We start from the raw sequence: 23,963 nt of genomic DNA, 5'->3' as shown, positions 1-23,963 counted from the left end.
CATATATTTTACACCTACAATATCCCTTTTATCTCTTCGTAGCTCCTCCACGAGCCGAGATAACAAAACTTTCTTCAAACATCTCACGGGAAGATCCACTCCCCGTCTAACGTCTTCTGCTAAGGACCGTAATGGCCGAAAAGGGAAACGGAAGTAGCTGCTTTAAGCGCTACGTCTCGTTCTTCTCACCCACCGATAAGAGATATGGCGCCTAATTCGTAATCACTGTGTTTGTTTGCTTTTTTTTTCTTCTTTTTCTTCTTCTTCTTCTTCTTTACCTGCCTTATTCATTAACAAAGCTTACATTGTATCGTCAAAGACGAAATCGTTCTTAAAAGTGTAACATCGATAAGCAGGCCCTATATATAATTCTTATGTAAGCGGAAACAGATCCTTTTAATACCATTTTATTACTGAGCCATTTCAGGTATAACAATTTATAGTTATATCGTATATCTCGATCGTACACTTTTCAAATAAATAAATCTAACGTTTGTAATTGTGCATTTCTTTGATTCCTACAATCTCATATTTATACGAGATTATCAAATATAAATGATCCTAATGTACATGAAATATCTTTAAGGTACCGAATCTTGTTTAAAGTTGATTAGAATTTCTACGCTTTTTTAATTGTACCTTTATAAAATAATTAGATTAATATATAATTATTATATAAGATAAAAAGAAGTAAATAACTTGTTAACCAATAAAGCTAACAGATATAATTCGTTAGCCAATGACAATAAAAGAATATGAAATTTTCTTAGATTTGATCGTATTAATAAAAAGCAGATATTATTATCCTAACTATGCGTCATAGATATACGTGTCAGTAATATTTATAAAAAATGTTTGTGGACATGATGTAATTGTTTAATCTGTGATTTTATGAGTTCACTTACATATGTTGATGTTGTCACTTTCGTACCGGTTCGACATATCAAATTATAATGAACGTATTATACTTGCTGTGTGGGATATTATTGATAATATTAATAATACGTAGATTATGGATTAACTGTCGCAAAAAAAGTAAGAATGTATGCATTATTGTTCTTGGAGATTTGGGCAGAAGTCCACGAATGCAGTATCACGCATTATCCTTTGCAAAGGAAGGTTTCAACGTCGATTTTATAGGTTATCCGGGTTCGTCTCCGTTAAACGAAATCAAAGATAATCCACGTATAAATATATATTATCTTCCACACCCTCCATCATTGGAAAATAGTATGATTCTTTTTATCAGCAATCCTTTTATAAAAATAAATCAATTATTAAACTATACATGGACTGTACGCACTTTTTTTCTAATGTTTCAGTTTTACCTACAGTTTTGCATTATATCGTAAAAGTACTGTGGCAAAGTGTTACGTTATCGTTTATATTATTTTCTAAACATATATCGAGTTACATTTTAATACAAAATCCACCAGCTATACCTACGATTCCAATATGTTGGTTTTTTAGTATATTGAGTGAAGCCAAGTTCATCATTGACTGGCATAACTTCGCACATTCCTTAATGGCATTAAGCTTAAAAAAGGATCATGTTATTGTGAAAATAGCAAAGTTCATTGAGATATATTTTGGAAGCAAATCGTATTATAATTTTTGTGTCACTAAAGCTATGAAAGAGTATTTGCAAAAGCAATGGGGAATCGAGTTTGTATCATTAAAGAAGTTATATTAGAAGAAACATCTGTTTTCGTTTATAATTTCTAGTAAAATTGCATTACTTCTTTTTTAGAGCACACGTTTTGTATGATCGTCCAGCAAGTTATTTTAAACCAATTTCATTAACAGATAAACATGAGTTTTTGTTAGAATTAAGTAAAAAGTATAACATCTTTCGTGGAAAGGAAACAAATTCTACGCTTTTTACCGAGAGTACAGCAGAAAATGTAAATTTATTATCTGTAAGACCAGGCTTCATTATATCCAGCTCAAGTTGGACAGAAGATGAGGATTTTTCAATTCTTATAAATGCTTTACAAGGTACATTTTTGGATAGTACTTAATATAATATTTTAATATATATACCATTATATAGTTCTTCATGTTCTTTTTAATTGTAGAATACGAAAGTGCTTGTGATGAGAAGGATGCACATCTATCAGATTTGTTATGTGTAATAACGGGTAAAGGACCCTTCAAAGAATTTTATACTTCCATTATAAATTTAAAGGAATGGAAACATGTTACAATTATCATGCCGTGGCTTGAGAATGAAGAATATCCCAAAATGTTGGGTCTGTTGAAATATTACATGATAGAAAAAATTATTTTACGATCTCTTAAGATGAAGTTAATTATTTTCAAAATTTAATATTTTCTATAGCTAGTGCAGATTTAGGTATATGTCTTCATACATCTTCCAGTGGATTAGATTTACCAATGAAAGTGGTTGATATGTTTGGATGTGGCCTTCCCGTTTGCGCATATAATTTTGCATGGTATCTATTATACGCATACACGTGTATGCATATGTATATGATCAAATAATACAATTTCATTATAATTGATTATAATTTTTTTAGTTTATCAGAACTGGTGAAAGACAATGAAAATAGTTATGTTTTCTCAAATGAAAAAGAATTGGCTGCACAGTTGAAATCATGGTTTCTACAATTTCCCGTTAATGAATCACAAAAAAAGATTCATAAAAAATTTCAAAATGAATTGCTTAAATTTCAGGATATTCGTTGGCACGATAATTGGACTTTAAACGTGCTACCTTGTTTTAACTAATAATTTTTTATTCCCACTATAACAAAATGTAATTATTTATTTATATTGATAATATAGAAATAAAAATAAAATTATTATCTAAAAATAAACATATTATTTTCTTAAATAAATCCAAAAACTAAAAAATGATCTCTGAGAAAAGTACTTTTATTAGATATATTTTAATTCTGAAATATTTAAAAGTGAAATAATGTTCTTATGAAGTTATTCTAAATTATTTATATAATTTGAAATGTTAAAAGAACCACTTCAACGGCCATTAATGTCTAATACTGTATATACAAAGAGAAAATGTGTATATCTTAAAAAATCTATACTAGTTTCGAAGATCAAAGAGAATTTTGCTATTGTTTATTGAAAATTTCAATACGATTAATAATTACTGTTACATCAGACAAGTAAATGAGGCACATGTGACAAAAATATCTGTTCTTACGCAAGCAAGTCAGAAAATCGATGCTTGAATTGAATATGATTGTACAATGAACAGAGATCTAATTTAAACCAATAGACGTTCTATTTGTTGTTGTATAGCTTGTATTTGTGGCTTCAATTGAGATCCTTCATTAACTGTAACAGAACAGGCCACAACTGGCCTGGATACTCCGCAAGCACGACCTAAAGCTTGTTTACTACGGACGAAGACATAAGGTACATTCTTATCTTCGCATAACAATGGTAAATGCAAGAGAATTTCTAGTGGTGTAGCATCTGCAGCCATTACAATAAATTCTGAAAGGCCACGATTTAAAGTTTTCGCTGCTTCATTCGCACCCTTCCTTAATTGCTGATAATCGACAGCTTGTTTTACAAGATTTAAAATTTTAGCGGTTAGAGCTGCATCTGCTAAGGGATATGCTTTTGGATTAACTTCTTCCTGTAAAAAATAATACATGCATAAAATTGTTACTCAAATTTACATATTGAAGCATAATGTGTTACAAATCGATCTATTTCGAATAATAATAATAGGTTCTAGTGTAAATGTGAACGAGTCCACGTGAGAGAATTAACCTCAAAATATATAACCTCTATAAAACGTTCCAAACGTACATACAAACATATATACATATACATATATACAAATATCTTACCATTTTTATTTCTATGACAATTAAAATTAAATATATAAGATATATATGATATATGAAATATCAATAATCTACCCTCTCGGCGATTAATATTCTAAATCGCTTCACTGAGGAATCTTACACGTTCGACGAAACAATTTATAACGTAGCGTAGGATTCAATAAATTCCGCACAGTGTAACGTGTAACAACGAACTTTAATCCGCTTTCACAGACACATGTAAACTGAGTATCTAAATGATTAATCGAATATGGAAGAATAAACCACACGTGCTCTACTTATCTATAGTTTCCGCTTAGAGGGCACTCTAGTCGCATTACTTTAAGCGTCTTTTTTCATAGGTATTTATTTACCACTAGTGATTTCTTAAAACTTTCTAGATAATCGAAATACTTCCCTGTAAAAAAAACTATCAATCAACATTACTAGATCAAGAGAAAAAAGAAGAAAAGTAACAGTGGTAGTAATAGTTGGATTAAAAATATGACGACGTATCATAAAATATAACTAATGTCACGTGACGCAAATGAAGTTGATATAGAGTGGTAGTGGGGGAAACAAAACTAACGTTTCATTCGTGTAGTAAATACGCATTGGCAACATTGTATCGATACAAGAGTCAACGACGAGTTATATCGATACAAAGTATATATGTCTGCCAAACAAAGTATAACGTTTTGTAATGAAAATTATACAAATACTTAAATCTTGGTTTCTAACGTTTGTTAGTTGCAACATATTTTATTAATCATTATCAATTAATTACGCAAATACATATTCAATCGTTCATGTTAATGAATCTTAGAAATAATATATAATTTTGGAAGAATTTTAAACTATTTAAAAAATCCATAATGTACATGGAATACAGTGAATTAATAATATTCGAACAATAATACATTCGTTTAAACGTTACAAAGATCGTAACGCAGGAGAAACTTAAAATAATTTTAATTAAAAATTTTAATACTTACAAATTGTGATCTATATAGTTTAATTGTACCGAATTAATTTTCTTTTGTATTTCTACGAGTGAACATCGAGTCTCTATCTTTTTAAACGCGAAAGCTTAGAAATTAATACTTTGGATAATTTTCTAATTATTTAAACAATCCTTATAATGTACATGGAATATAACAAATTAATATTTAAACGATAGTTTAACATTACCAAGATCGTAATGCGCGGGAAATTTAAAATAATTGTAATTAAACGTTTTAACACTTAAACATTTTCACATGATTGACTTTGATAATTACTGGATCAGTCTTTCTTTTTATTTCAACGAGTGAAGATCGAAATTCTAACAGAATGTCTTTCTCACAAGTTACTGTAATCCCATTTGCTATAGGCAAAAAATATACAATTGATATGATTGTGCCATCAATGAACGTGTCAATGTGTCAATGAATGTAACAGTCAATTTGACGTCAGACATTATAGCGTCATTTACGGAGAAGATTACGAAAGATACATTTATACAAGTCCATACTGTAGCTATGGCTCCGGCAGTGAGATTGGGAAAAAAATAAAATATCAGTGGTTATCAAATGTAACTGAATAACCAGGATAATGGCGGATGCAACGCATGTATAAAAGTGTTACGTATAAAACTATAGTAACTAATCTGAGTTCAGTGCAAGATCAAATCATACAGCTATGTAATAATTATATATAAAGGAACGTTTAAACAGAAGCACTATATATAGATATTAAATGAATATATATAAATGTGTGTACTCATTCGTGTTTTGTCAGCATTATATCTTATCAATTCATCGTTAACTTCGTACAATCAATCGAGTACAAAATAAAAATTGTGAGCTATTATCAAAAAGATATAAAGTTAAAAGATATTTTTATATATATATTATAAAAAATATAAAAAAGATTATATATATATGTGTGTGTATGTATATATATATATATATATATATGTACATATACAACACATACACATACATACATATACGAAATATTTGATACGATAGAGATAAAATAATGTCGATAATTTTTGGTAAAATTCAAATTTCTTTTTTGATCTTGTTAATTTTTATTACACACAATGTTATTAGTACAAAGGAAATTGTTCTTAATAATCGACCAATCATCGGTGAGTATTATTCAATTTTTTTTTCTTTTTTTTTAATTGTATCGAATTTATTTCTTTCTATATTTTATTTCAAAGGTATTTTGTCGCAAGAAATTAGTTATCGTTTAAATCGTACTACCGAGGGACGATACAAAAGTTATATCGCTGCGTCTTATGTTAAATTTATTGAAAGTGCCGGTGCGAGAGTAGTCCCAATTTGGTAATCCATATAATACTTAATCCAAATATTATTTCGTTATTATAGAGAAAAAAAATTGAAATAGAAAAAAGAAGTATGATAAAAATTGTATCTTTATTACAGGATCGGAAAAAATGAAACATATTACAGAAATATACTTGAAAAATTAAATGGGTAAATTTTTGAATAATAATAATATAAACAATATAAAACAATTGAGTAGCTTAAAGAAAAAACATTTGTGTTCTTAGAGTTTTATGGCCAGGTGGAGCTACATATTTTAATAATAGTAAAGGATATGCTGACGCGGGCAAAAAGATTTATCGGTATAAATTTTGAAATGTTATGGATGAAGAATTTTGTATTTTTGTTAAAATTTAACAACAGATTGCTTTTTAGAATCGCCGAGGAAATGAACAAGGAAGGAGACTATTTTCCAATTTTAGGAATATGTTTAGGATTCGAATTATTAACATACGTAGCAGCTAACAATGTAGAACATAGAATCACGTGTTCTAGCCAATCACAAGCTTTACCTTTAAACTTCAATACAGGTGAGCGTCGAGTAATTAATAATTAATAAAATTACAGAATAAAAAAAGGAAATAAAATGTGTTTTCAGGTTTTAAAGAATCAAGATTGTTCAAAAACGCACCATCGGACATCATAGATATTTTGGAAAAACAGAACGTTACTATTAATTTTCACAGCTATTGCGTAACCAAAAAGGTTAGACTTCTTTACTATTCATTATCATTGATTGAGTGAAAGTAATTGACCTAATTGGTCCATTAACAATACGCAGGCTTTGGTAAGAGTCAAGTTGAACGATATTTTCCGGATAATTTCTCGAAACGTAGACAGAAATGGCGTACGATTTATATCTAGCTTGGAACATGTTAATTTTCCTTTTTATGGATTACAATTTCATCCGGAAAAAAATATTTATGAGTGGATAAAAGACAAAAATATACCTCATTCTTTCGACGCCATTAAAGTCAGTCAATATTTTGCTAATTTCTTCGTACATGAAGGTAAAATAACGAGATATCTTCTCTTAGATTAAATTATAATAAAAATTATTCCAATATCTCGTTTGATTGATTTATTTTTTTGTTTGCTTTAGCTAGGAAAAATAAACACCGATTTCAAAATTTTACCGAAGAAGCCAAGAGTTTAATTTATAATTATCTACCATCTTATAGTGGAATAAATGGATCGGCATACGAACAAGTTTATTTGTTTCCATCTATGTTTTATAACAGTATATAATAATCATTGGAAATGATAAGACCAATGGATATATTGTGTAATATATTTTATAACGATAACACAAACTATAATAAAATTAATATAATAAAATTCTATGAGCAATATATATGGTCTTCTGCTTGAAATAAATTATATTTAAAAAATTTTCCTTTTACCAGACACAAAAAATATTTTCTTTTGAGTAGAAAAATACGTTATGTTTCTGTATTAATTTTATTTTAATTAAACAAAAGAAAAAAAAATGCAAAAATTGAATCAAGTGTTTAAACAATTACGATGGTTCGTAATAACACCATTATTTAATGTATAATGATATAACAATAATTATATACATGCAAGCTTTCGTAAAAGTTTAGTTGAACAAAAATAAGTCGAGTAATTTCTAATAATTTTGATACGAATAATTATAAGATTTATATCTAATTTGGAACATGTCAATTTCTCATTTTATGGATTGCAATTTTATCCTAAAAAACATATAAACAATTGGACAGTAAGAAAAAATATACCTCACATTTTGAAAGCTTTTCAAGTCAGTTAACGCATTGCTAATTTCTTCCTAAACGAGAAAGAAAATAAATAAATAAAATCTATTCTCTCTCTTTTTTTTTTAGATTTATATATAATAAAAATTATTCTACTGTTGCGTTTCATTTTTTTTCTTGAATTTAATTCGAAAGAATAAACATGGATTTATAGATTCTACCGAAGAGAGAGAGAGAGAGAGAGAGAGAGAGAGAGAGAGAGAGAGAGAGAGAGAGAGAAATAGAAAGTGAGAGAAAGAAAATTCAACAATTTAATTTATAATTATCAATTAGCTTATGTATCTGAAAATGAATAATTCGTCATAAGATCAATACTATCTATTTCATGAAAACTTGAACTATACAAGAAATATATAATAATATGATGTTAGTATGATATGAATAATGTTATATAAAAATTGTTCTTCTATTTATATGCAGGAATAAAGAAAAAGAGAAAATGTAATAACATCGTACACAATCTTGTCACATTTAACATAACACCAGTGTATATTGTGTCACAACTGGGATACATAATATTACAATGGTGCATAATAAAATTCTATACATAATATTTTGTTCTATCTAAAGTAAATCATATTCTGAAAACTTTCCTTCACCATATTTCGCTTTGAGTCGAAGCTATGACGTACAAGCATTTTTCTAGTCGCAGAGTTCATACGATATCAATGGAAAAAGAATGTTAACCTCTTGCCCTATAATATCGTCCGAAACACGTGCTACATACTTTAAGAGTCAGACATCAGAAACCAGAATGAAACTCTTGGTTCGATTTTTTACAAACGGATGAGCAACATTGACAGCAACTTTGGCACGTGCCATTACGACTTAAATCATAGTACAGCGGGTTAACGCAGTTTCGAAGAGACAAGGAAAGAAAAAACAGAAGAGAAGAAACAGAAATAGAAAGGAGAACAATATTTGTTGACGACAATAAAGAAAAGAAGAAAACGTCGACAAAAATGATCTCACAATATTATTTTCAAAGTAAATTGCGTGTAACTCGCGACGAATTTCGCTTCGACTCATAGAGAAGAAACGGGTCTCTGATTTTCGCCAGCTGCGTTTCTTTTTTATTTATAATCGATTTTTTATTTGTTAAACAAGCTCACAACTAAATTTTCTTAAAAGCATGAACCAACTCTTAGTGTTTTATTCTTGTGTGTGTTTATATATATATATATATATATATATATATATATATACATATATATTTATATATATATAAAACGTATGATATTATATATAATATTAATTATTATTAATTCATATAAACATTATTTCAATTTTTATTCCATGTTACATTCTACTAGCGGTAATATGTAAGGGGGGGGGCCGTGACAAGTTAACGTTAGGGTTTTTAAATTCTTTACACTATCATATAGCAGAGATATGAATAATCCCATAGATCATCGGTTTTTATCGTCCATTGACATACGATCGCATCATGTTTATATATGCTCTATTCGTAATGTGTGTGTATATATAAGCGCGCACGAGCATTTATATATATTATACATATATATATATTTTTATCCGCATCTTTTAAACATTAGACACACACGCTGTTATGGAACTTTTCACATAGTTTTTTTTTTTCTTATCTCTTTTCTCTGAAGAACATTAGCGAAGTATGTATATTATTTAGCCGCAGGGCGACTAAAGCTCCCCAATGCTGCGCGCTTGTCGTCCCCTGTTTTATATTTTTTTTTTCGATATTTTAAAATAGTAAGTGATATCTAACTGTTTGAATATATTTAGTAATATATATTTATATATATATATATATTTATTTATATATATAGATCTTTATTTATATATTTATATCGTAATATATTATATTAATTCTAAATCTCTAATAAGAGCATCGAACGTAATTATAACGCATGTAAACTCCATACCGACATATGTACGCGAGATATAATAATTTTTAATGATATATTATATCATACATAATTATAATCAATGTAAACCTGGCAATGTGACAGTCACTTAAAACCCTAATTTATTTTTCTCTTTTACAAATCAGACGCATTATCATCTAATAAAAAGTCCGTTTTGCGTTAAGACAACGTGGTAACTAAATGTCAGTGATGTCACACTAACAAGTGCACGTTTCCATTTATCTTAATAGTAAATATGAAATATATATGGCCTTATACAATGATCGCTAGTGTTATCAGGAGAGAATATATTTTTTTTGTCCTTTTTGTTTTTTTTTGTTTTTTTGTTTTTTTGTTTTTTTAGATAAGACGATACAAAATGTGCTTCTTTTTCTTTGTATGTTTTATTTTTTTTTTTTATTTTTTTTTACTTCGATCGTTGCGAATTAAATTTAATAACCGAATTCCCTGATTTATTTATTTATTTATTTTTGTTAATGTAACAGTCTATTCCCCGTGTATGTGTAAAACTTAGTTAAGTTGTCGACGCTTATCGGTTATATTTATTCGCTCGAAATCAATACAACATTTCCAGTATCAGAAAGAGAGGGGGTGGGGGAGTGTGAATGAGAGAAAATAGATAAAGATAGATAAAGATTGATAAAGAGAGAGAGGAGAGTAAGTGAATGAGAGAAAGAGAGAGAGAGAGAGAAGAGTAAGTAAATAAAAGAGAGAGAGAGAGAGAGAAAAGTAAATAAAAGAGAGAGAGGGAGGGAGGGAGGGAGAGAGAGCGAGGAGTGAGAGAGAGAAAGGTAACTGTTACGGATTCATATATTAAGCGGAAAAAGGCTTAGCCATATTGCACTCGATCTCGCAACAGATTTTAAAACTAACGAAAGTATTTATTATCTCTAAGTCCCGACGATAGCTCTAAGAGTGTATTTATATATCCGAATATATACCATCTAAATTCGTATAAAATGTATTACGCGTATAAAATGCACCGCGTAATTAATCCCCTTCTCTTCACTTGAACAATATAGTCATATAACCTTTTGTTCCTTTTTTTTTTTGCTTTCATTCTTTAAGCTTACATCAAATCAAAACGTTTTAAATCCATGTGAAATATTCCAGACGTAGGACCGTTCCTTCTCTGTCACGTTCTTTATCCATTTAGACAATTCGCGTAACAAAGTAACATAAATCTTTTTTCTTTTTTTTCTTTTTTCTTTTTATTTTCCTTAATCGCGGAGTACATTAATTTAACTTTAATTTTCGTCGTTAAATTTATAATTGAAAAAAGAATAGAATGGAATAGAATAGATTAGATTAGATTAGATTAGATTAGAATAGAATAAAATAAAATAAAAATAAAAATACAAGTGAAACAAAAGTTTCTTAATATTGCATTTCAAGAAGCTCATCATTGTGATCAATTGTTTCTTTGTTTGATTTCGAAGTGGCAGTAACGGCACCTATTCTTAAAATGACTGATTCTTTTAGAAGTAGATGGGTACGTATCACGATATAGCTTTTCTCTTTCTTCTCTTCTTACACAATCAAAAGGAATACCCATCCGAAGAAATGAAAAACTTTGGAATTGAAGTGAAATGATCACACGACGTATAAAAGTTGTAATTAATAGTTAATAAACTCTCTGTAAAAACTACTAAATTAAAACATAATATGAGCATCGGTGAATTACGAAGAAGAAGAAGAAGAAGAAGAAGAAGAAGAAGAAGAAGAAGATGAAGAAGAAGAAGAAGTTCTGAGCACTGCATTTGCACAAAAAATCTAATTATGAAATCGTAAATTATATATATATATATATATATATATATATATATATATATACATATATATATCTATATATATGTATCTATACTTATATAAATCTATTATATTTATCATACAAAGATATATAGAAACAAATTCAAACTTTGGATAATCTATCGCCGACAACACGCAAAATGTATTTAATATTGAAAAATCTTTCAGTGTTGTTTATACACTGATAAGATACTTGTAGAACACGATCGTGCTTCGTTTTCTCCTTTGTTCAAAGTTCGATACCTTAATTTTCAAAATTAAGGTAATTTTTTAGCTGCTGTCGAAGAATCATAGTCCCAAGTAATTTTCATCACGTAACGACACTTTCCAAATGAAAAAACAGATAGAAATAGAGTACTGTGTTCTTGTGATTATGATTTCGAGTTTGCATAAACACCTGGAACACAGTCTCTCTCGGTATTCGTCAAACACACTGATAATAACAACCTTGAGAAAGCTCCATCGCCGTTACGGTTCTTCTCTTGACGTTTTCTTATTTTCGAGTTTGGTTTAATAAGATGTTAGAACTCCAGGTGGTGTTGGTACTACCACGGTATGTTGTGGGACAACTGGTGGAGCTGGTGGTGCCAATGGATGTCCAACCAAAACCGCTGCGGTTGGTATAGGTAAAACTCCAGATTGTGGAATAGCAGACGGTGTGCTAACCTGCGTCGGTGGCCCTTCGGCAGCGTGTTTTCGCAAATGTCTCAACATGTTTCCTTTTTCAACGAAAGTCTTGCCGCAATCTGGACAGCTGTGTGGACGTTCGTCCGAATGGGATCGTCTGTGAGAGACCAAGTGTCCTTTACACATGAAGTCTTTGGGGCAGAGATCGCAACGGAATGGTCTCTCGGCGTTGCTTCCTTTGTTATGCGAACGCATGTGGAAGAGCAAGTTACCCTTCAATGGGAAGCTTTTGCCGCACTCCGTGCACACGAATGGACGTTCACCGGTATGACAGCGCATATGATTTACGAGATGTTCCTGTGTAATTCAAAGAGAGAAAACAAATAATGAGTCACGTTACAAGAATAAACACGAAGCTCGATGACAGATATCTAGCTTTTCTAATCGACTCTAGATTCCAATCGTTAACGATGAAATCAATCGGTCGTTATAAACCGAGAGTCGATGGAAAAGCTATGAAAAGCAAACGTGTAATCCTGTTTCGTTGGAGGAAAACAACGTACCTTTCTCGTAAATGGTTTCGAACACACATTACAACAATGCGAAGAATCTCCGGTATGTTGACGGAGATGATTATTGAGGTGTTCTTTCCTAGTGAACGTCCTCTGACAAAATTCACATCTGTGCGGAGATTCGCCAGTGTGGATTCGTACATGATTCGTCAAGTGCTCCTTACGAGTAAATGATTTTGAGCAGAAGTGGCATCGATGTGGCGATTCGCCTGTATGTTGACGCACGTGATTGGTCAAATGTTCCTTCCTCGTGAAGGATTTGGTGCAATACTGGCACTTGTGCGGTGACTCACCCGTGTGCTGCCTGACGTGGTTCACCAGATGATCCTTCCGCGTAAATGCTTTTGGACAGTACTGACAACGGAAGGGCGTCTCCCCTGTACAGTTTCAGAAACGACATTCACAATTTTTACTCGTCGTTCAAACAAAGAGTTTATCCTGCACAAGCCGAGTTTTGCCCGACGCAATGGACCGAGGCAAATAATCGAATGAAACCATTCGAATTGTTCGCAAAACTATCGAATCTCCATTTAAACGAGACGAGTCTGCCACGTGTAAGAGAAACGATGACGTTCTCATGTCCTTCCAAATTTCCACTCTTATTATTCTTTTCTTTCTTTCATTCGATATTTCCAGATCCTTATTTTTACATTCGAGTAAAGTCAACTTGTACAGTAAGAGAAAGAGAGATTACGTTACTAATATATTCATATAAGTATACAGATATGAACGATATACATATACATATATTTATCTATCTATATACATATACATATATTTATATATGTATATTTGAAGATCATAGATTTTACAACTTTCGTTAGTAAACAAAAAGAATCTAAATGTATACTCCGATTGAAGATATGTGTATGAATATAAGTAATAACAATACGATCGTTCTCAATATCTTTGAATTTATAACTCAATCAAGGGCGTGTAATAATTTGACAGATAATAAGTTGACAATGATGTGTTAGCGAGCAACAAAGTATATATGTATGTGTATATATACATATATATATATATATATATACACATACGTATACACATACAAACACATATATGCAAATATAATTCTCGAAATAATGGATCGTCGAAATATAATACACAGAAGAGTTATGAATGTATTTATAACGAGAAAGGCTCTGAAAGAGTGAGTGATAAAGCATGTATGAGAGCGGTGTATTAGGCAGAACAGCAATAATGTCTCTAGGGAGATTCGATGAGAATGGGATGCGTAATTCGTCGACGAAAAATTAAAGATGACAACGAGGAGCACGACGATGACAACGATGACGACGATGACGACGAACGACGATGACGATGACGACGAAAACGATGATAATGATGATGATAACGATATCAAATTATTTATAAACGTACGATCTGATAAACAAAAATCGATGAATCACAACGGGAACAATGGAAAACGATCGACGCGCAGTAGTAGAGTAGAGTAGAGTAATAGTAATAGTAGTAGTAGTAATAGTAGTAGTAGTAGTAGTAGTAGTAGTAGTAGTAGTAGAGTAGTAATGGTAATAGTAGTAGCGCTTGAACATGCAAACTATAGCGAAAATGAGTCAAAATGTTAAATCTCGAGTTTTAACATGAAAAGCACGTGTTTTAAAAATCCCGTAATGAAACATAAAAATCGAAACGTACTCGATGGATGATCTCGTCGAAGGATGTTGAAAGAACGAAAATGAAAAACGATGAATGATAAAAAAAAAAAAAAAAGTAACAAAAAGAAATAAAAAAAGAATTTTTTAAAAAATGGATAAACAAACAAAAACCCCAAAAACAATAATTAGAATGTGACAATGGCGTTACGACGGCGGGTGAGCTCAGAGTCCCTAAATATATTGAAAAAGACATAAAATTCCTAAATATATATATACATATATATATATACACATATATATATATATATATACACATCTATCTATGCCTGAATTCTAGCCATGTGAACACTGAAAAACTAATCATTAGAGACAAAACATTACGATCGGTTGCCTGTGAAGTGAACATCTGCCAACCGCTCTCACCTGTGTGTTGGCGGATGTGGTTAACAAGGTGTTCCTTTCTGGTGAACGATTTGGAGCAGAAGCCGCATCGGTGTGGAGACTCACCCGTGTGCTGGCGAACGTGGTTGAGAAGATGCTCCTTTCGAGTGAACGTCTTCGAGCAGAAGTCGCAGCGGTGCGGCGTCTCACCCGTATGCCACATTATGTGGTTCGTGAAGTGCTCCTTCCTCGTAAACGACTTACCTGTACGAGCAGCGACAAACAAAAAAACCAAAAGAGGGGCAGCTGATTAAACTGCAATTTAAATCACATCTACAACAATATTATTATTATTTTTATTATTAATTATTAATTATTATCACTATCATTATTGCCCTATTATTATAATTATTTTGTTCTTCCCTTCGCTCTCTCTTTTTCTCTTTCATTCTATTAATTAAGTTAAGTCTCTGCTAAGTAAATTGCAACTACAACAGTACTATTATTGTTGTTCATTTTATTACGTCGTTTTTATTTTTATAACTACCGAGTTGATTATTTATATCCGACGATATAATGGCTATTTATAATTCCCGTAGGAAAAAATTCATTGTAAATACTTTGTTAATAATAATTAAAAAAAAGGGGGGGGGGAAATAGTATTATTCTTTCCATTTCTTCCCTCTCTCTCTCTCTCTCTCTCTTTCTTTCTCTTATTATGGACCTATAATTAATAAACTTTGAAATGTTATTTCCTTTCTTTCTTCCTTTCTTCTTCTTTTATTCATTGTTCGGTAAAAAGTTAGGAAAGTACGGACGGCGTCGATTATGTGTATAACGAGTATACGAGTTGCAAATCAATAAAGTACACACATTCAGCTAACGTTTCAAATACGTCGTACACGTGCACATAACACTGCATGCTGCGCGATTATACCTCGTGTAACACAATACGCGCATACCGGCATAGCTGTTGGGTGTTTGCACTCATGGCGTCGGCGACGACGACGCGAATAAGTTAAAATTATCCTTGCTTTAATCACAAATATCTATTTTAAGAAAAATACTTTCCCTTTTTTTTTTCTTTTCCTTAACCGACCAACTAAATTTGATTTAAAATTCGAATGATTTTAGAGAGAGAGTTCATCGACAGGAAGATTAAGAGTAAAGAGGGGGTGGAAGAGAAGAGGAGGAGGAGGAAGGAAGAGAGAGGTAGATACGAAGGGATGTTACCATTAGATCCAAAATTACACGTCGACTTCGAGTTACACGAGCGCGGGTCTTTTCAAATCTACACTTCTACTTGCACTTGTTCCTACATACATGACTTCTCTAATTTTAAATGTGGAGTTTAAAAAGAGAGAAAAGGAAACAAAGAAAGAGAAAAAAAAAGGGAAAAAAAAGAAAAAGAAAAAGAAAAGGAAAAGAAAAGATAAACAAACTTTAAACTCTAATTTAATATGTGAAATTATTACAGAACAAAATCGATCGATGTTGGTCAAATAAAAAAATAAATAAATAAATAAATAAAAATAAAAAATATATATATATAACCTATATATATATATATATATAGAAAAAACATAAGAAGAGGGGTTACATATATATGTATATTTTGAAAGTGTGTGTATATATATGTATACCAACCGCTTAAATTTACGAAATAGCAAGTCATGTCATCACAATGTACTCTCGAAGGTGGACGTAAAGAAACTTCTGAAGTGCGTCTGAGATACGCAGACGAGGTGTGTGCTTGGGAGGGACTTGTGCTAGACGACGAAAGGAGAAAAAGAGAGAGAGAGAAAAGAGAGAGAGAGAAAAAGAGAGAGAGAGAGAGAGAGAGAGAGAGAGAGAGAGAGAGAGAGAGAGACAGAGTATACTGCGGCCAAAGACACCGATAGTTCTAAGGTTAGAGGGGCGGCTTTTGCAAAGGAATGCGCACGACCCGCGAGAACGACCGGAGGGGTGGTTGCTCGCGATGCGCGATCAATTCTCGCGGATTTTATTTCACTGCTGTGCGCCTATCTATACACACTTTAAGGCTATAGTATGTCATATACTCCATTTATACTCGTTCGAGTTCGAGAGCAAATTTATAAATTCGAATTCTCTTTCTATTTATTTTTTTTTTCTTTCTTTTTTATATTTCATCAACATATGAATGACGTCTGTCTTATCAAATTGTTTTATTTCATTAATTTAGAAGAAAAAGAAGTTGCTACGATCAATTGGAAACAATGTATTCAATTCATTAATTCATTCTTATTAATTATTAATAAATATATATATATATATATATATATATATATAAAGGATAATTGTAAAGATGAATTATTACGAATTATTCCAATTTACGTACGACCGCTTCAAAGGTCGATCGAAATAAAATCGAGAAGTGGTATGTTTCCAAAAATAACATTTCATCGATAACGTAGATACCCGTATTTTCCGAGTATCACAGCGCCGAAGTAAAGAGAAAACGTGTATTACTCTTTCACGAGTGGTCGATCTTTGCAGTTTATTTTATTCACACATACACAGATATTACTTACCTCATCGTCAAAGATTCCCATGGGTTCCAATTATAGCTTTCAACAATGTACTAAAAGTGGGCCAATATCGTTTGGAGTAAATTTATCGCGCAGTTAAATTTATGATAACGTAATATCGCAAAAAAGAAATGCAAAAAAAAAGAAAAAAAAGAAAAGAAAAGAAAAAAAAAAAGAATTCGGTAAAACGTTACCGATTTTTATAGATTATTTCAGACACATGCGTTTTATATTACTGATCCAAAAGAGATAATAATGATTAATTGATGATCGGTATCACGGTCGTATCAAATTTATAAATCTAAACGAAATCAAATGATAATTTTTTCGATATTCCTTAGAATTTTTTTTTCTTCGTTTAATCGTTCGTATTTGAAATTGATGGATACTATAGCAACTAATGAAAGCTGAAATGTAATATAACTTACCGCATATCTCACAGCGGAATGGGGTGTCATTGGTGTGTGAACGCATGTGGTTAGCGAGGTGCTCTTTGCGCGTATACTTCTTGCCACAGGCTTGACAATGATGGGGGGTTTCTCCTGTATGCCACATAACATGGTTCATAAAGTGTTCTTTGCGAGTAAAGCTCTTCTTGCAAATATCACATCGATGTGGAGTCTCACCAGTGTGTTTGCGCACGTGATTTACCATGTGTTCTTTTCGGGTAAATGTCTTCGAGCAATATTGGCACCTACGAGTGAAAAGTATTAATTAGAATTGACGAATAGAAATGATCGTAAATGGAACGTAAGATGGTAAAAAGAAGAACAACTTACCTGTATGGTGTTTCGCCTGTATGGCATCGGGTGTGATTATCTAAATGCTCTTTTCTTGCGAAACTCTTGCCACACACCGTACAGTTGTAAGGCTTGTCGGTAGCATGTCTTTTCATATGCCGCTCCAACGAAGGTGCATTTGCGAAGACGTGAAAACATACAGTGCATGTAAACATCGATCCACCCAAGTGACATTTTCCGTGACGCGTTAGATCGTTTGCGTTTGAGAATGCCTTCCCACAAACCTAATAGATACGAGATAAGAAAAAATATATATATATATGTGTGTATATGTATATATATATGTATATGTGTATATGTATATATATATATATATGTATATGTATATGTATATGTATATGTATATGTATATGTAATTAAAATGTACAAAAATAGAAATATCAGATTCACCTGACACGTGAATGGTTTCCTTTCTGTATGATATCTACGATGTACTATAAGCTGGTAACGAAACTGGAATATCTTTCCACATATCTCACAGGCATGGCTGCCAACCGAAACTGGCGATGCACTTGGACCCGGTGTTGCTTCACCATCGCTAGTTTTTATGTCAAACTTATTCAACTGAACTTGCTGCACTAACGGTGTACCATTTTGAATGGTGGTAACTGTTTGAGTAGGTACTGTACTTCCTACCAAAGTAGTACCAGCTGCAATTTCACTTTGCAATTTTCCGAAAACTTCGTGATACGCTAAAAGCTGGTTAATATCTTCGACATTGACCTGTCGAGCGCAATGAAATTTTGTATTTTTATCGTCTTATATGGACGAATAGAACGCGCGCAAATATAATGTTATTACCTTGTACATGTTTTGTACCATTTCAACACCCAGTGTTTTAGCTAAGTCTTGTTCATTTCCCGCACTAATTTTGACCACCGAACCATCCGCCGTTCTGACGTCCATCATATGACCACCTGGTTTTAAGTCTGGAACTTGAAATCTAGAAAAAAGAAAAAAAAGAAAGGATTTTTTATGATTTTTTAAAAGTATATACTCTATTGCATAGAAACTTACTGCGTCATATTAAGTTGCCGCAACTCCTTTTCCTTCTCTGGTTTCTCCGAATTATTCTGGCTGCTACCCTCGGTCGAAGAATTCCCGCTTATATTCACGCCGATCTGCTGCTGCTGCTGCTGCTGTTGTTGCTGCTGCTGTTGCATTAAGCTCTGTTGTAAGTCTTGTGGTGGTTGTAACTGAAGATCGCATTGAACTTGACAGTGAACCTGATTATCGCTACAGCGTTCGGTGGTACAGCTGCCTTCGTCCTTGACTTTGTTGTCGTCCCGCTGAGTGTTCTGGTTATGTGAGGTCGGTCCATTGTTCTGTGCATTTTGATGATTCTGCATTTGGTGATGAGATTGCTGCTGCTGTTGTTGCTGCTGCTGTGGCTGCTGTTGTTGCTGCTGGTGCAGCTGCTGCTGTTGAGCCTGCATTTGTTGTTGCATTTGCGCGTGTGCTGCCTGTAAATGACTAACGCTCGCTGGGATATGCGCCCCGTCTAGATTAAGGCCAGGAAGAGAAACTGGAATCTGTTAACAAAGAAAAATAACACATTATTAAAAGTTATGGAAAAGTTACAGTTGTTCTTGATGTAATGTTTGTATTACTTCTTTTTCTTCTTTTTTTTTTTTATCACTCAATATTTCAATAGTCTGTAATATTTCATCAAGTACTACTGTCAAATGAGCATTATCTGACACATATCATATAGATTAACGAACATTATTTCAAATTTCAAGAGCTACTCACAAGCTGCTATGTACCGAAATATAAGAATACTGCGTCGAAAGTAAGAAAGTAGGAAGTGAAAGGTGGAAATAGGATGGGACATGGAGAAAGAAAACATTATGGCAAAAGCAAAGAAAATTTGCCGAAGATAGTAGACCGTTAACTCAAAGGCCGCTTTACTCATTTGGCATTATGTATATCTTTTCCACCTACTCACATTTCCATAAACATACGCGCAAGGTACTATGTTACTGCAACTCCTGCAAAGGCAGACTCTAATACTCTGCTATGATAGTTCATAAGCCACATTCGATCTTCGAGTATAGCGTGCTTCTACGCAAACAAACCTGAGAGTTGGACTGCATAGAGCCATGATGGTTGCTACTGCTAACTGAAGGTTGATGGTGATGATGTGCCGACTGAGAGGTTGACTGATGATGAGAACTGGAGTTCAATGCCATTTCCTGGTTCAAAGAGGAGGCTGGCTCTTTGGAGGATGCCTCCCCACTTCCACTGCTCCTATGAGAGGAGTTGTGGTGGGAATGGTGGTAGACCGAGACCTGAGGTAGCGGTCCGGGAAACAGATTGGTCAGGACCCAATACTTAGCTACCGAGGAGGCTAACGCTACGGCTGTACCTACACGCAGGTCCGCGGATGAATGAGGGGTATTCCCCACATTGCCAAGGCCAGTCGAAGTAGCCAAACCACCTGGGTATGAAGGACGACCACTTTGACCCGCGTTTACATCCTACCGATATACATTCAGACATTTGTACAACATCAATAGGGCATGCAAAGGCATGCACCAGGCTCGATTCCAATCAACAAGTGCGCCAATAAGGATTAAGTCCTCCCAAAGAGTCTAGGCTCAAGCATTATAGACTGGTTAATATTTACCTAAATACAAGATAGATATTTATTTGTTGTAGTGAATACGCTTCAACTTTTAGGAAGGAAATTCAGATTATCTCAAGAATATAGAAAAATGTGTTGCGGAGATTGGCTGTAAATGAAATTTGCTTGTAGAACATTTTACGTAAACGTTAAACCGTGTATAGTCGACACGTTACTTAGAAAACGAATGAGATATAAATATGTTAATACATAGATACGTATGTATATACACGTACACAGAATACCAAAAATATACTAGTATACGTAAACCGTCGTCTACTTTTGTTAATAAAGAAAGTATACGTTTGTTTGAACTAGCTTTGAAACGAGAGAACAAGATAGACAGAGTACGTAAGTCTTCGATAAAGTAATACGATATATATATGACACATCTTCTTACTTTGAAGAATACCTAATAAGATATATCTTTAAACATAAACAATATTTCCATCGCGCATTTGTAGCTTGGTAAGTAGCCTGCATACGTTTAAAAATATTCTCACCTCTTGTTGAGCCTGCGTAGTCGCTGGCAACGCATGCTGCTCGCTGTTCATCTTCGCTCACTGAAGGCTACCAATTAAGTGCTTCTGACATAATTCACTTTTCATCCTGCAGAACACATGACTCGAAGTTAAATTTTAACTTCAATAACTCCTATTGGAATTATCCAAATTAAAACTATCTCTAAGCTTCTCTCGTCGCTCGAGTCGCGTCGTTTCCTTACGAATGCCATAACGTCTCAGCACGTAAAACCTTCGAAACAAGAGCTCATGAAGAAGAATATACGAATCTAACTTTAATCGGTAGGATCTGTATCGGAAATCGAAGAAAAACAAATGTCACGACGTTTAACCTCGAAAATGGTCGATTCGAGCAAATACTCGGTCGGCTATGAAAATCGCGGACGTCATCGCTGTGTGGGAATTTTCCGATACGCGCGATCCGACGTGGCGATCGATCGCAATAAACACGAAAGTAGCCATGAGAAGTCGATCCTCGCGGATTAAATCGATCACGTCTTAACCTCCAGACAATTTTTATTCGACGAAGCGGGAAATAGGTGAGTCATCGGCTAGCATCTTCGGGAGCGTGACAAAGGGGCCGCGTAAGAGCGATGAAAGCGGTCTACGTTTCAACGGCAACGGCAACGGCAGCGGCACCTCGTACGAGTACGCAGCTGTGCTTCAATGTCGGCCACGACCAACCGGCGTAGAATTCCCCGCGCTCGAGGGAATCTCCTCGTTTACCATCTTCTGGTTTGCCTCGCACATATGACGCGTGAATTATATTGTCGCTCGGTAGAAAGAACGTGGAACGGGGACAAGGGGCCACAAGATGGTGGTGACACAAGATTCGGGGGCAAGGGAATGTACCTGTATGTGCATCGTAACGAGTCGGAGAGAGAGAGAGAGGGGGGAGAGGGAGAGAGAGGAGGAAGGCGGGGAAGAGAAATAAAAAAAAAGATATACTATATATATACATATACATATATATATATATATATATACATATGTATACACGTATATACATATATATATAGTAGGTTTATACAAAAGAGAGAAAGAGTGAGTGAGTGAGAGAGAGAGAGAGAGAGAGAGAAAGGAGGCTATGCGTACAAAGAAAGAGAGAGAGAAAGAGATAGAAAGATGGAGGCAAAGAAACGAGGCGCAGCGAGTTCTTTGACCACGGCCAGAACCACACCGAGTATCAAAGTTACCTTCGTAACAGAGCTTAGAGAATTGGACTCACGTGGTAAAGGATGCCGTCGGCGGTTCGGGCATCTCGCTCTTACGGCCTTAGGCCGTCCCGTGCACGGGGAGACGCGCGTCCCGACGCAGGGGGGACGCCTTTCGCCGCCTCTCGACGTCTCACCTCGCCACGGATACCCACAAGCAAATCCTCGATAATGGCCACGCTCCCTCGCCCTCCGCTTCAACAATATCATCCAAGTGTACGCCGTCGAGAACGGAACAACGGAGGACCAAATTCGGCCCTGTTCGACTCCGACGTGCCACGTAATTTTACGAAAATCTTGGGAAGTGCCTACGTGCTCGCGGTTAACAGAAAATACGACGACTGTCATGGCGTCCCTCGCCCACCCCGCAGGAACTTACGCGCTCGGTGCGTCCGAAGGACGCGCCATTCCGAATGAACTCTTATGAGAAAATTTCTCGTGCAATCTCTTCTACGTCGATCAGAACGATTTCCTATGCATTTTCAAACGAAGAATCTTCGTATAATTTCGAAATTATCAAAATCTAATGTCTCGAGTACCCTTTGTCGTATCGTCGTTGTTGCGCGCGCAGCATCCGGTTGCGCGCGCATCGGCTATACTTCCTGTAGAGATTGAACCGCCAAACCAAAATTCTGGATGACGATGAAAAATGCTTCACACCCGATCGATCGTCCGCTAAGCTGTGTGTCTTCCTTCTTGCGTACTAACGTACTGTGATATCTCACAATCGCTTCGCACATGTTTTCTTTTTTCTTTTCTTTTTTTTTTTTCGCTATCTTTCTTTCTATCTTCGTGATACATAGATAATGAAAGCACGATCAAGTAATACTATGGAGATATATGTACATTGATGACACACGTGAACACGATTGATTTAAATACGCATCTGCCGGAAGTAGCTTCGAGTAACTTTTTTGCAAAGACGCCTTTGGATTGGTTCGATATTAATGACGTATTTTAACGAGCCAATTATATCGTGTTTCATAAAAAGTGCCTGATTGTAGATGGTGTTTCAGTTGTTTCTTATTTCTGTAATACATAGATTCATCTATACTTATATAATTATAGCGTTACAGTCGGTAAGTGCGTTAATTTCTTTATGGACGATATTAATATGGCGGATATTCGATAAGTTTTTTCCATGCTTTTTTCAGAGGTTACCGACAGAGGCAGCACTGGCGTTCAACTGCAGACGCGCTAAAAAATCGATAATTCTTCTTAAAGTTAGTCTTATCCGATTTATCGCTAATTATTTAGAGATATAAATTTATATAATTCATTTTTTTTCTTTTTTTTTTCTTTTTCACAAAATCAAGTTAATTTTTATATTTGCGATAAACACGATTTCATGAATCACATGATAAAGCAGACTGAATTTAATAATGCGG

At 33.7% G+C, this 23,963-nt stretch overlaps 3 protein-coding genes across 16 annotated transcripts; 1 reads left to right on the top strand and 2 right to left on the bottom strand.

Moving 5' to 3' along the window:
* The first annotated feature begins 795 nt into the window (after window positions 1–795).
* Window positions 796–7,509, top strand: LOC127063024 (chitobiosyldiphosphodolichol beta-mannosyltransferase-like). Its single transcript, XM_050992193.1, has 14 exons — window positions 796–1,230; window positions 1,323–1,665; window positions 1,751–1,998; window positions 2,079–2,252; window positions 2,342–2,456; window positions 2,541–2,730; window positions 5,925–5,955; window positions 6,031–6,154; window positions 6,257–6,307; window positions 6,385–6,459; window positions 6,533–6,687; window positions 6,756–6,862; window positions 6,939–7,167; window positions 7,260–7,509. The coding sequence occupies exons 1-14, from the start codon at window positions 954–956 to the stop codon at window positions 7,403–7,405; spliced, it is 2,265 nt and encodes a 754-aa protein (XP_050848150.1). The 5' UTR covers window positions 796–953; the 3' UTR covers window positions 7,406–7,509.
* Window positions 1,892–5,687, bottom strand: LOC127063023 (NHP2-like protein 1). 2 transcript variants are annotated; one of them, XM_050992190.1, is made up of 3 exons: window positions 4,817–5,687; window positions 3,846–4,239; window positions 1,892–3,628 (listed from the first exon to the last, which is right to left on the bottom strand). In XM_050992190.1, the coding sequence occupies exons 2-3, from the start codon at window positions 3,846–3,848 to the stop codon at window positions 3,251–3,253; spliced, it is 381 nt and encodes a 126-aa protein (XP_050848147.1). In that variant the 5' UTR covers window positions 3,849–4,239; window positions 4,817–5,687; the 3' UTR covers window positions 1,892–3,250. The 2 variants fall into 2 exon arrangements, with proteins under 2 accessions (XP_050848147.1, XP_050848148.1); XM_050992191.1 differs by having other exon boundaries at window positions 5,013–5,687.
* Window positions 7,510–8,412: 903 nt separating the features above from the next.
* Window positions 8,413–22,912, bottom strand: LOC127063013 (zinc finger protein 665-like). 13 transcript variants are annotated; one of them, XM_050992163.1, is made up of 12 exons: window positions 22,590–22,912; window positions 21,344–21,449; window positions 20,293–20,694; window positions 19,232–19,746; window positions 19,016–19,157; window positions 18,605–18,937; window positions 18,194–18,438; window positions 17,843–18,108; window positions 14,992–15,129; window positions 13,156–13,239; window positions 12,854–13,071; window positions 8,413–12,647 (listed from the first exon to the last, which is right to left on the bottom strand). In XM_050992163.1, exons 2-12 carry the CDS (start codon window positions 21,392–21,394, stop codon window positions 12,174–12,176), a joined length of 2,868 nt encoding a protein of 955 aa, XP_050848120.1. In that variant the 5' UTR covers window positions 21,395–21,449; window positions 22,590–22,912; the 3' UTR covers window positions 8,413–12,173. The 13 variants fall into 13 exon arrangements, with proteins under 13 accessions (XP_050848120.1, XP_050848118.1, XP_050848117.1 ...); XM_050992161.1 differs by having other exon boundaries at window positions 14,908–15,129; window positions 22,590–22,911; XM_050992160.1 differs by having other exon boundaries at window positions 12,854–13,239; window positions 14,908–15,129; window positions 17,843–17,956; window positions 18,041–18,108; window positions 22,590–22,911.
* Window positions 22,913–23,963: the final 1,051 nt, after the last annotated feature.

This window comes from Vespula vulgaris, chromosome 4, assembly GCF_905475345.1.
Source record: "Vespula vulgaris chromosome 4, iyVesVulg1.1, whole genome shotgun sequence".
In the NCBI taxonomy this organism is placed as follows: Eukaryota; Metazoa; Arthropoda; class Insecta; order Hymenoptera; family Vespidae; genus Vespula; species Vespula vulgaris.
Note: the sequence above shows the minus strand (reverse complement) of the source record. Positions and strands in the feature narration are given on the sequence as shown.

Bases quoted from the DNA above. Each gene is read 5' to 3' on its own strand.
- LOC127063024 (XM_050992193.1), top strand. From the start codon at position 954: ATGAACGTATTATACTTGCTGTGTGGGATATTATTGATAATATTAATA. The intron at 2,457-2,540 runs GTATCTATTATA...TAATTTTTTTAG, and splicing joins TGCGCATATAATTTTGCATG to TTTATCAGAACTGGTGAAAG. The intron at 6,863-6,938 runs GTTAGACTTCTT...AACAATACGCAG, and splicing joins GCTATTGCGTAACCAAAAAG to GCTTTGGTAAGAGTCAAGTT.
- LOC127063013 (XM_050992155.1), bottom strand. From the start codon at position 21,394: ATGAACAGCGAGCAGCATGCGTTGCCAGCGACTACGCAGGCTCAACAA. The intron at 18,938-19,015 runs GTAATAACATTA...TGCGCTCGACAG, and splicing joins TGGTACAAAACATGTACAAG to GTCAATGTCGAAGATATTAA. The intron at 12,648-12,853 runs GTACGTTGTTTT...TGAATTACACAG, and splicing joins CGAAACCATTTACGAGAAAG to GAACATCTCGTAAATCATAT.